Source organism: Cynara cardunculus, unplaced genomic scaffold, assembly GCF_001531365.2.
Source record: "Cynara cardunculus var. scolymus isolate 2C unplaced genomic scaffold, CcrdV1 Un_Scaffold_8596, whole genome shotgun sequence".
Classification (NCBI taxonomy): Eukaryota; Viridiplantae; Streptophyta; class Magnoliopsida; order Asterales; family Asteraceae; genus Cynara; species Cynara cardunculus.
The window spans coordinates 1-12,686 of record NW_020204317.1 but is presented as its reverse complement, the minus strand read 5'-3'; the positions used below and the strand labels follow the sequence as shown (position 1 = coordinate 12,686).

Genomic DNA, 12,686 nt, shown 5'->3' with positions numbered 1-12,686 from the left:
GGGGACGGGTATTGAGGTCCCCGCCCCATCCCCGCCCCATTGCCATCCCTAGACTCACATACTTTTCTACGTGGTATCAAAGTGCTATAGTACTTTGAACAATGACAATCAAATATCATGATGAACTAAGGTGTCGTTTACCCAAATGCTTACCCGGTAAGCGCTTGTGTTAGGAGTCAACACTATAATTTATTTTACCAGGTAAGATTGTAGCATATCAAAAAGGTATCGTTTATAACAATTTACCCGTTAAACGCTTACCTGGGTAAGAGTCATCACCATCACTTATCGGGTAAGACTCTCTATCCTTATCATTACTCTTACTAGATACATTTTTCGGCCCTTGCCATGTTTCATCAGGTGAGGAAAATTACCCGATAAGCACTTACCGAGTAAATGTTTAGTAAACGGCCCCTAAATGAAATTACAGGTGAGGATGCTCGTCGAACAAGAAAGAAAGAAACAAAAAACAAGAAAGAGAAAGATTATTAAAGAGTGCTATGCTTTGTAAATTAGCTATTTGGAAACTAAAGATGAATGGGACTAGATGACTATGGGAGATCAATTAGAGTCCTAAGAATAAGGAATTTCAGATTTGCAGTCATATCGAGAATCAATAATCGATCTGGTAAAAGAGGGAAGAGATTGGGGGCACTGGAATAAATTGCTAAAACATTATAATTGCTAAATAGACTAAATTAATAACAATATTAAAAAAAACCTAGGAACCGTTTACCAAACGCTTATCCGGGTAAATTCTTATCAAGTCACATTATCTTACTGGATGAATATGTTAAGGATCAAAAATCTTACCTGGTAAGTACAAGGCAAGGACAAAGAGTCTTACCCTGTAAGTAAGGTGGTTAGCGCTTACCGAGTTCAATGTTGCATATGATGCCGTTTTAATAGACTAAAATCTTATTCGATAAGTAAATGATGATATTAAATTTTACCAATAAACACTTATCAAATAAATATTTGATAAACGACCTCATAATTTATACTCCAAAACATAAAAAAGAAACTATTGGTGTATTATATTAACTTTATGGACCATGAAAAATAACTTTGGTTGATAATTAATTTCAAATATCTTAAAAGTGAAAATGAAACAAGAAACTCATACAAGAACCGCCAGTCGCTAGTATAACAAACCGGCTTCAAATTACAGTAGTATCAATCTGAAAATGGAAGAAACCCTAGTTACACCATCCGAACCACCACCACTACCATCCGACGGGGATTTGATGGATGTTGCGACCGAAGCTCATAACCCTAATAACAGTCAGTCTGCCTCAAATTCCGATTCCGGCTCCGACTCGGAATCGGATGATGAAGCTCAAGCTGCTCTCGAATTACAAAACCTAGAAGCGGAGCTCTCCACCAACCCAGCCAACTACGATGCTCATGTTCAAGTATTTTTTTTGTGATTTTTTTGGTTGTTTGGTGTTACGTGCTGAATTGGATTGTAGTTGATGCGTATTCTTTTCATGTATGGTGTGTATATGTAGTATATTAAGGCTTTGAGGAAGCAAGGTGATATTGACAAGCTGCGGTTAGCAAGGGAGGCTATGAGTGAGCTCTTCCCTCTAGCTCCTGCAATGTGGCAGCAATGGACAAATGACGAAATTTCGCTCATCTCGACATCTGGGTAAGCTTTTAATTCCTCTTCTTTTGTAGATTGTTAATAATACCCTTGTATATTTATCGTTCGTATAAGCTTCTATTTTCTCCAAGACATAGATGATGGGTGCAAATACCTTGGCTAGCATAAAGAGCACATTCAAAACCCTATGGATCATCAAGATATCTAACTTATTAACCGTACAGTGAAACTATGAATTATTAAAGAGGTTTGAGGTGATACTAAAGTGTCACAAAAGTTAAATTTGTTTTGGGCAATATCAACATCATAAACTATTTTCATAATTAGGGGACTTGCAAGATATTAGGTGTGTAGAAAGGAATTAAACATGATCGGAAAAGAAAGTATCTTGGTACCAAGAGAATTAATGCAGTGGCCTTTAAAGGGGAAGGGAATTCCTACAATGTATATGAATGTTAGTAAAGATGCTTATGATGTAGTAATGAAGGTGAATGCATTCTAAGCAAGATAAAAGTTTCTTATCAGTGTAGAGTTATACCATGGTTCAACATTGAGTGTTATAGTTTCAATATAGTCAGGCATGAACTGAAAAGAAGACATACGGGGTACTAAAGATTTATGTTTTTGTTGGTCATATCATGTTGATTGACGAGACTATGCAATGTTTTAGTGCAATGTGGAGAAACACATTGAAAGTTTTAGGTATTAGATTAGGTCGTAATAAAAACTAGTGTATTTGAAGTGCATTTTAAGAATGTAAGGTGTAGTGAGTCTATTTGGATGGCATGTAGTTGGGATATATATATATATATATATATATATTCCATTATATGTAATGAGGAAAAGAGAAGGATGAAAATATTTGCCACATGCTTTTCAATTCTTGTTTGATCCATTAGTTTGGTTAAAACCCAAAAGGTATTTTCTACAAGATGGGCATATCTACTGGGAAAACTGTAGCGACAGCCCACAGGCCACAAGGCAACGTGTACAAACGCTGTGCAGTAGAAATACAGGTTTAGGTATAGTGAAGAGTGAATCCAAAATTGTAGGGTGATACTTATTGATAATAAGCTAGGGCAACAATGTTTTCTTGATGCAGGTTTAGAAAAGGATATTGGAATCAAGATAAGGTAAGGCTGACTGAGATTGACATGGGGATAGTAACAAAGAGAATATTTGAGTAGATATGCAAAGAAGTTGGTTTTAGATAGGAGCTTGTGGAAGGCTGCTATTTATGTCAGAGGATGTTTGAAGAATTCGTTTCTTTATGTCTTCTATATAATTTCTTGTTTTAAGCTTTTTGGGTTCATTCTTGGCATACCCCAACTAGTTTGTGATAAAAGACTGGTTAAAATTTGCTGTGCATAATGCAGGCATGAGGGTGCAATTCCTACAATTGAGAAGCTCTATGAGCGTGGCGTGTCTGATTACTTGGTAAGCTCTATTTTGTTTTAAGATAGTTGTTATGTTTTATTTGTCTTTCCCCTCTAGTGTATTGACCGAAAGGGAAGTTTAATTGTGTAGTATATGTAATTTAGGGTGCTCGGTGCTCCTACTGGAGATTGTCATTTTTATAAATATTTTGTGAAATATTTATAATTCCCGAGACAAGTAACAGCTATTACTTATATCATAACTGATAGTGGACTTTATGTTTTTACTAGAGTGGCACACATACCATGACTAGTATGAAGGTAGGCCTAGGGGATGATCAAGAGTTCTGAATGACTAAGGGTCTCTATCTGGAATTGGTGCTAAACGAAAAATAAAGTATGATCTGTATGGATTATTTGATGATGTAATCACCATTACAATTCTTTCAACCAATTTTTATAAAATTGCATGATAAAAGTGAAGTGGTTTGGTAGATTCTATCTTCACCTTGCCATTTTTGTTGGATGATTCTTTTCAGTAAAATAAGATAAGTGAAGGAAAGGGCATAAGAAATATTGTATCTGGTTCATACCAATTTTTAAGTTTCCATAAGAGTGCGTCATTCTAATAAACACCCATTTCTTTATCCCGAATGTCTCCAGAGGTTCATCCCCAATATCTTGGTGCATCCCTTGTGTTAGAAACATTTGGAATATGAATAAACCAAAATTGAAGAAGTCGAAGGAGGTACAATGATAAAATCAAAAGAGGATATGCAGTGATAAAGAAGCACTGATTTTAGAGGCCAGTGACAAAATTGAAGAATAAATGGGAAGAGATGCGCATTTTGGAAAAGAGGCACTGATTTCAGCCTCTTAATTGTTATGGGAGGCTTTCTCTCTTAACTATTCAGTAACTCCTTAACCAGTAACATCTTAACAATTAAGAAGCATTGCAGCTACTATTGATTCTCTTACTCCCAATTGGGTAGCCTTCCCTGGTCTCGTGGTGTTGTTCTATTTTTAACCAACAACAAGGACATCAATGTCTGACCAATTCAGATGCATTTAACACTAAGCACCCACCCACRGACCCACCAAGTTGAGTCTATTTTGCAAAGTAAATGCATGAACACAAATGCAGAAATTGTGGAAACACCATATTCCACTACAAATTGAAATAGTTGATGGATGAAGAGATGCAACACATCAGCAGATATGTGGTAAATATATATTGTTTTGACCTAGATTGCTTATGAAATGTAGAGCCATGAACACTTGGTAGTTGGTATTATCACTTGTTGAGCTGGAATTTATGCTTACTGGTTTTCTTTTAAGCTTCACTTAACCCTACATAATAAATGGCCTTATTTTGAGAACATTTGATCAGGTAAGAAACTATTGCTGTACACTACAATTTAACAGATCTTAATCCAGAATTTATTTCCTGTATAGTATAACATTTTTTCCTAGCTTCTTTCCAACATTCTGATGTTATGTTTTGCTTATTCCTATTATAGTTGGTATTTTAGTAACTTTTTGGTTATGACCTCTTGTTCCTTTACTTGGTTAGGAATTATTACTATCAACATGGATGTGTTTTTGTCTACTAATAGTATTTTTATTTCTTTAAACTGGAGGACGAAATTGGTGACTTTGGAATCTTTTTAAACATGGAACTTATGGAGTGGAAATTTATTGGATATTGGTAACTTTTTGTGTTGTAGCTATCAGTATATTAGAATTTCTTATAGTTATATATAATCATGTAAAGATGCATATTAGAGAACTTGGAAATATCTAGATTAAAATAGCATTTCTTAGAATTTTGGGATACATAAAGCATTCTTGCTGTTGGTTTATCAAGTTCATAGATATTTATGTTGCATTGACATGATAGACATATCTATGTTGTATCTAGGCATGTCAATGTTGTTAATTTAATGGTAAAACAATCATGGATTTGGTTTTTTTTGAGCAGATCCTTTCCTTCAGAAAGAAGTACCAATTCTGTAGTTTTCGAATAAGCAAAGGAATAAAATGTTTTAATTCATCTTTCTATTGATGAATGAACTGAAGTCGTTATGTCATGGCTATGAAATTCTCTTCTGACTCATATTGACTTGCATCTTGCATAGTTAATTTTCTTTCATGAGAACTAAAATGATTGATTGCTTTTTGCAGTCCGTTTCTCTGTGGTATGACTATCTGAATTTCATTCAAAAATATGATTCTTCTGTCCGTGAATGTTCACCCACTGGGATCTCAAAGGCAAGGGACCTGTTTGAGCGTGCTCTTATCGCATGTGGTTTGCATGTTGCTGAAGGCAGTAAATTATGGGAAGCATACAAAAGTTATGAGGAAGCCGTCCTTAATAGCATGGATACGATGGACTTTGAGGTATGAACTTGGGTTGACAATTCTCTTTCTGCAGGTTATGGATGCTTTTTAGTTGTTGCTGTTTTTGATTTTTCTTTCTTTTTAATTATGGTTTTACAAACATGGGATCAACTTCTTATATAGAAAGTTTGAACTCCCATATTCTGCTTTTGTTTAGTTTTGGAGGGAGGGCAAGTGGAGAAAAGGTTGAAGCAGTAATTCGGGTCCAACATTTGCCAAACCTGAAGTCTTTTTCCTTCCATTATTTTTTAGGCTCAGTTGTATTTACTTGTACATATTACCTCTAGCAGTACTAGGTCTGAGTTAATGTGTAATCCATATGTTGGTCATTTGTTATCATATTTTTTGCACTATAAATATTTCTGTAGTTTCTATGCCTATCTTGCGTTTTTATATCTCAGGTTGCTTTAATGTTGGTTACAGTCGCGGGAAAAGCAGGTCCAAAGGATTCGAAATATATTTCATCGACACTTGTCGATTCCTCATCGAGACCTGATGTCAACTCTTCTCACCTATAAGGCTTGGGAGGCTGAACATGGGAACACTCTTGACGTCAGTAGTAGCAGTACAGAAGGAATTTCCGCCAATGTTGCTTCCGCATATCAGAAGGCTATAGAGATGTTGAGTATGCGTGCTGATTTTGAAGAAAAAATTGTAAAAAATGACATGGCTGATACAGAGCGGCTTCAAAGTTTCATGGTGCGCCAGTGTGACTTAGGGGTCCCTTTACCAAACGCTAACTGGGTATATGCTTACCGGGCACTTACCTTACCGGGTAATCATGGCAAGGATCGAGAATCTTACCTTGTAAGAGGCATGACAAGGACTGACAATCTTACCCGGTAAGTGAGGGTGGTGACTCTTACCTGGTTCACGGTTACCGGGTAAGATTATCGCCTACTATGCCATTTTGATGGCCGAGAATCTTACCCATTAAGGTAAGTGAGAGTGGTGACCCTTACCGGTAAGAGCTTACCCGATGACTGTTTGGTAAGCAGCCCTTTAGTATACTCTGTTCATATTTCTGTAAGATATTCTGCAACCAGTGAGGCACATGTATACTGCTGTAAGGTTGATGATATTTGTCTTGTTATTGCAGGCTTATTTGAAATTCGAACAGTCCTGTGGAGATCCTGCTCGAGTTAAAAGCTTGTATGAACGTGCAATTACTGAATTTCCTATATCCAGTGATCTCTGGATTGATTATACCCACTACCTCAATAAGACCCTAAAGGTTTTAGTTGATTTTTTTCTCTTTTGGTGCTTTTATTGTAATTATCTAAACTTTAATGATCTTGTATCTTTTCATTGCTAGGCAGACAAAACTTTGAGGGATATTTTTAACAGGGCAACTAGGAACTGTCCCTGGGTTGGAGAACTATGGGTTCAGTTCATGCTATACCTTGAACGATGTCGTTGTTCTGAGAAAGAGCTTTCTGATGTATGTTTCTGCCATTGGTTCTTTTTCTATATGAAGTACAAACTACTGTTGAGTGATAAGGTCTTTATTTTTTTTATAAATGAATTACTGAAAAGGTCTAGTCACACTCAAGAAAACAAAAATTGACAAGAAGCAGTTTGATTGTGCTTGTTTCATGAACTTAACAAGTTGGTGATGGGTATAAGCATCGACTCGCATAACCTTTGATCGATCTACCTTGTTTTTCCCCTAAGCCCTAAAAAACCCTCTCATATCCCACCTAGAAATAGGGTATTGGGGTAAGCTGTATGCAGACCCTTTCTCTTCCTCAAACTTATTTTTGCAAATTTTGTTAAATATTATTTTATTATTCTTATATATAATTGGAAAAGACTGCAAAAGACCTATCTAGGCCCTAGCTAAAAACACGCACATAACAGTCCAAAGAAACCTTTTATATTTATCATACGCTACTAAGCAGGTCTGTGCCAAAACATAACATGTGATGATTGAACTGGATATTCAATTGTCTGTGGTGGTGTAAAGAACATGGGCAAAGGTTAATGTTCGTACTAATTATCTTTTATCTTGCTGTTTTTAATTCTTAAATTTGAACCTAATTTACTTAATTCAATTCTATGTAAGCTATTAAAAAATGTTCCATGATTTGTGATACTTCAGGATCACTTTAAATTTCTTTAATTGTTCACTTCTCATACATTCTTTTTACCAAAATGTCTGCACATGATAAGGTAGCACAGAAAACTTATGTTTTCTTTATAAAAGCAATTATGATTTTTTATTATTTAGTTGCATTGTGTAATGTTGGTTGAGGAGTGTAATATAACTTCGAGGTTAAACAAATTATGTTACGAGTTGTTATCATTATTGCAGTACTGGTACCTAATTTTCACCCAATTCAGGTTTTTGAGAGATCTCTGCTATGCACATTTTCTACCATAGATGAGGTATAAAATACTTCTCCCTTTCTCTATATCCTTGTTGTATAACCATTTAATATGTTGGCAAACACTACCACCGTTTTCTTATGTCAACTGTCTATGGAAGCATTTTGCATAAGTAAAAGTGGATGTTTTGCTACGATGTTCATATGGATTGTAAAATGAGCATTCAATGTCCTTGAAAGAGAAAAGGTTCTTATTTAATGTCTTCTCAATCATAGGTTATATAGATTGTTGTCTGTGGGTGCATTACATTTGTCAAATACATTTGAGATATGACCATGAATGCTGTTAAGTTATGGGTTTACTTTAATTTCAGTATGTAGACATATTTCTCACAAGAGTTGATGGCTTGAGGAGGAGAATCTTGTTTGCCAAAGAACTGGACGATGGCTTAGATTATGCCTTGATACGGGATACTTTTCAGGTTTGTCTTGTTCTCATATAGTCATATTCCGGTCAGACTAGCTTAGTTTCTTGGCTATTACTATGTCCAACAAAGATTTATATTCAGTGGTAACCTTCCTGTGTTCCTATTTGATAAATGATGCTTGTTTTTTTCACTTTTAGGTAGAAAAATGCTTCTAATAGAACACATATGAACTGCAGAACTACAATATCTGTATTTGACTACATATAAATTACTATTAGCTTATTTAATCATTTCAGATTACGTTATTTGGTTATGTTTATCCACCTTTATATTTATCATTGGTTGCCAATGCTATTGTTTGGTTATTTATTAAGGCTATGTAAAATTCCCCTAAATAACCATTAACCAGAACATTGTAAGAAAAGTTAATTCTATGTGTTTGGGATGTTGAGGTGAGAATATCATGAGTCTATCTTATCAAGCAATCACTTCACTGCAGAAAAGCACAATTTTGGCTTCCACTTTTTTATCATTTATCAAGTATGAAAGGTCTTTAATGTGGGAAGTATTGAAGTCAAATTTATATAGAAGATGAAAAGTAGAGGTGCTCAACATTGTTTACTTGATGAGCAATTACGCCATAATATAGGTACTATAAGTTAAGTTAGCTGTTTTTAGATGTTAGTTATTTTTAGGTTTTTAGATTGTTGATGACTTGCTAATCATAGACGGAGCTTTTTCTTGTCTTACTTTGGGTTACTCTTTTGCAATTAAGTAGATTCTTTTTGGGTCCAGAATGTTCTTTTTTCTGATGATGGGATTTGGGCGTTTCAAAAAGCATATAAATGACTGGGATTTGAAGGTGCAGGCTGTCTAATTATTAGGGCTGTAGTCGACTGGTTAGTGTGCTTTTGTGGGTAACACATGTTTGCTCGGAGAAGCTAGAGGCAAAATTTAGTGACTTGTAGTGTTGAATCTGAGTGTTGCACGAGATGTCGTTTGTGATTTTCCATAGATTATCAGGGTATTACAAAAGTTCAAGGTTCACTTGGATAGATATAAGACTTCTGTTTGAAGATCAATATATTTGCTTGCTTTGTTGTATCATAAGGACAAAATGTGTCTGTTTTCTTGTTGTATATTTCTGTTCCAGGTAGAAACTAATTTACATGCCTGATGTTCTTGAATAATTACAACTTCTTTGTGGATGTAGCAATTCAATTTTGTACCAATCCCCTTGTGCTTTAGAACTTTTGTAACATGACTGGAAAATCAAATAAGCAAAAAGTTGGCTTAAAGTTTTATCTCTTTGTTCTCGTTTAATAAATTTCTCGGATACAACACATCTAAACTTAGAAGTTGTATCTCATATCTTGTCAAGTTATTTTATCCTATCTTTACTTCAGTGATTGCATTGTTTGCTTCAATCTTTGGATATTGGATAACCTAAACTACTTATTCAACTACCTATATGACTCTTCATTTTTCTATTTACATCTATCATTTTATTGACTGTAAACTTATGATAGTTTGATCATTGTTCTAATAGAAGTATTGAAAGATTTCAAAAGATTTTTCTACTCTTAATTGTATGATTAAGAGGTTCCAGCACTTCAAGAGGCTGTGATCTCCCAAGGCTCTTGCTCTTTTCAGTGATTACAATCTAGTGCCTTCCCCTGTCCCCTTTCTCTCTAATATATACTTCCTTCTAACTGATTTCCCCTCACATTATGATGAAGTCCAACAAACTGTCCCAATCCCTCTGCTGGGAAGGTATCTAGTTAATACCCGACTATAGTCTAACTATAACTTACTAACTATCATTACCTTTGCATCTGTAACATTACCCCGCCCCCAACATTCACCTTGTCCTCAAGGTGGAAAAAACAAACAAACTGATGCACTACTGGAACTGAAAATTGGAGACTTATCACTTTTTTTTCCCTTAGGACTCTATTAACTCCATCCTTGCACCATCCCATGAAGTCCCTGACCTCCGTCTGATGTTTAGCCAACAAACTACCATTTCCTTTCAAAACAAATTCCAACAGACCCAGCATTACAGCCCTTACATCTTGAGTGACGGCCTCATTTGCAACATGATGGACTGGACATCCATTTTGGAAAGTCCTTCCATGATGATAGTCATTTCTCTCTTTAGAGGATATGTAACTTCCGGAGTACCAATTAGTTCAGAATCATATGCCCACAGGTACGCCCATCTTTGCATTATCTTCTAGACCGACCAAAAACCTTTCAATATCGGTTGGGATGGTAACCTCTTTCTGAACCAGAACACTTCTGTTTCCAACCAAAATTTGCTTCTGATTGATGTCAGACCCGATGCCTTTTCTGGGAATCGCACGGAAATCCAGCGTATCAAGAAACCATCTACTCGTTGTGGACTCATTGCTTTCAAATTTTGAATCTTTGGTTACAATAGGATCCCCGAAAAAACAGAAAGTCCTAGCGTATTCCGGTATTCATTTTGCCATTGGATGTTTACTGATATTCTCAGTACAAGCGGCAAACTCGAAGGTAATTGTGGTAATTGTGGCTTTATTCTGAGTTAGAGCCTGGTTTTATCCAATATCACACATATTGTCTCTTGAAGGTCCTTTCTAATGTATCTCCTTCTTTGATCAAAACATCAACTCCTGTTATAACCATGCTAGTAGTTGGGGGGCTATCCAGACCAAGTCCTGAGGACATACAACCACGATTATTAAAAAGATGAGTGCAAATCCAAGTAGTTGACAGTTTGAGGTAGACAGACTTCACCTATTTTGTTTTCAACCAACTTTTTAGAAATAAAATTGTAGGTGGCACCAATATCAATGAATACCACTACACTAAGCCCCTCAATAGTGCACAGTAACTTCATTTTTCCGACTAATTAATCCTACTACAGGATTTCAGTGCACCTTGATTTTTGGTTCCCCATCTGTGGCTCCACCACTGTCCATAAACTCTAAATTTCCCTCCATATTCTTCATGAATTCTCCCTGTTTTAGGGCTGACAACGATGTTGTGAGGACGTTGTTGGCGATAGTGAGTACGGTGGTGAGAACAGTGACAACAGTGAAGACAGTCCTGGCGGCGGTGGTAGCGGTTTCCAATGATCATCACTCAACTTATCTATCCCATACGCCATCAACGATGCGAAGTCTGTCGAGAATTTGATGGTTTTGGCCTAACCCAACCATTCCTCTTTGGAATCAATTTCCTTTTTCTCTATGCTCTCTCTTCTTCCTTCTTTCTGTATTTTCACCATTTTGCATCTTACTGGAAGGTGGAAACACATAGTCAAGATCCTGACACACCATCGTACTCGGGATCTCCTGAGTCACACCTAATACGCTTGATATCCAGAAAGAATCAAGTAGATGCAGAAATTTCATGCAGTTAGGATTTATTTCTCGACAGTTTCGGGTTTCGATTGGAGAGATCCGCGCCCTTTGTGGATTGGAAACCTGGCTGAAAAAGATCCGGATGCATTCCATAGCCGAACCAACTTGAATCGCTTTCACAATAATTGATTGAATCTCCATTTTCTTTATTATTCTCCTCTTCCATTGGTTCAATACGAGCTAACATCTTCTTCTAGATGCCCTTGGTTACGTCCAAAGCAGAATGCATCTCTGTTAACCTTTCCATCATTTAGTTAACAATAACGAGCATGCCTGGGTCACCTCTAGGATCGACTGCTCTGATACCACTTGATGTACATTCATCATTCTAATAGCAGTATCAAAAGATTTCATATAATTGTCTACTCTTAATCAAATGATAAAGAGGTACAGCATTTCGTGAGGTTGTGATCTCCCAAGGCTCCTTCCCTTTTCTGTGTTTACAAAGCTGATGACTTCCCATGCTCCCTTTCTCTCTTTTGTATGCTCCCTTTTAATAGATTTCCCCTCACACTATGATGAAGTCCAATAAATTATCCCCAACCCTCCACTAGGAAGGTATCTGTTTAAATTCCCAGCATACCCTTTTCAACTAGTACTGACTATAGTCTAACTTTGGCTTATTGGCATAGCTACTACTATCACTACGATTGCATGTGTAACATAGTTTATGGTCTATCCAGAGGGCATGTGATTATTTGTCACCACAGTTAAAGAACACGTACAGTTTGTTGCAAATACATAGATACTGGGCCCGCCTGGAGTCTAGTATTGGGAATGATATAACTGCAGCTCGTGGAGTATGGGAGAGTTTGCTTAAGAACAGGTTCGGAGTTCTTTTTTTTATAAAGTCAGTATGAACTTTTTGTTCTTATTCTCTTCCATGCTAATGATGTTTCTGGCGAACCTTTTATTTTGTAGTGGGTCTATGTTAGAAGCCTGGCAAGGCTATATATCAATGGAAACTGAGATGGGGCACATAAATGAAGCTAGATCTTTGTATAAACGATGCTATAGTAAAAGGTTTTCTGGGACAGGCTCTGAGGTACATCTTTTTTTTGTTGTATTACAGAGCATTATCTGTCTTTGGTTCCTTACCTTTTTGCTTCTAACCTATTTATATATATATATATATATAT

General features: G+C 36.2%; 1 protein-coding gene across 1 annotated transcript; it reads left to right on the top strand.

Moving 5' to 3' along the window:
- Positions 1–1,179: 1,179 nt before the first annotated feature.
- LOC112505131 (squamous cell carcinoma antigen recognized by T-cells 3) lies at positions 1,180–12,592 on the top strand (the record flags this gene model as incomplete). The annotated part of the gene is made up of 11 exons (XM_025109077.1): positions 1,180–1,415; positions 1,512–1,651; positions 2,983–3,043; positions 5,167–5,382; positions 5,806–6,081; positions 6,482–6,616; positions 6,698–6,823; positions 7,726–7,770; positions 8,084–8,191; positions 12,231–12,373; positions 12,469–12,592. Coding segments are annotated over exons 1-11 (1,602 nt in total), but the record flags the coding sequence as incomplete, so codon positions are not given.
- Positions 12,593–12,686: the final 94 nt, after the last annotated feature.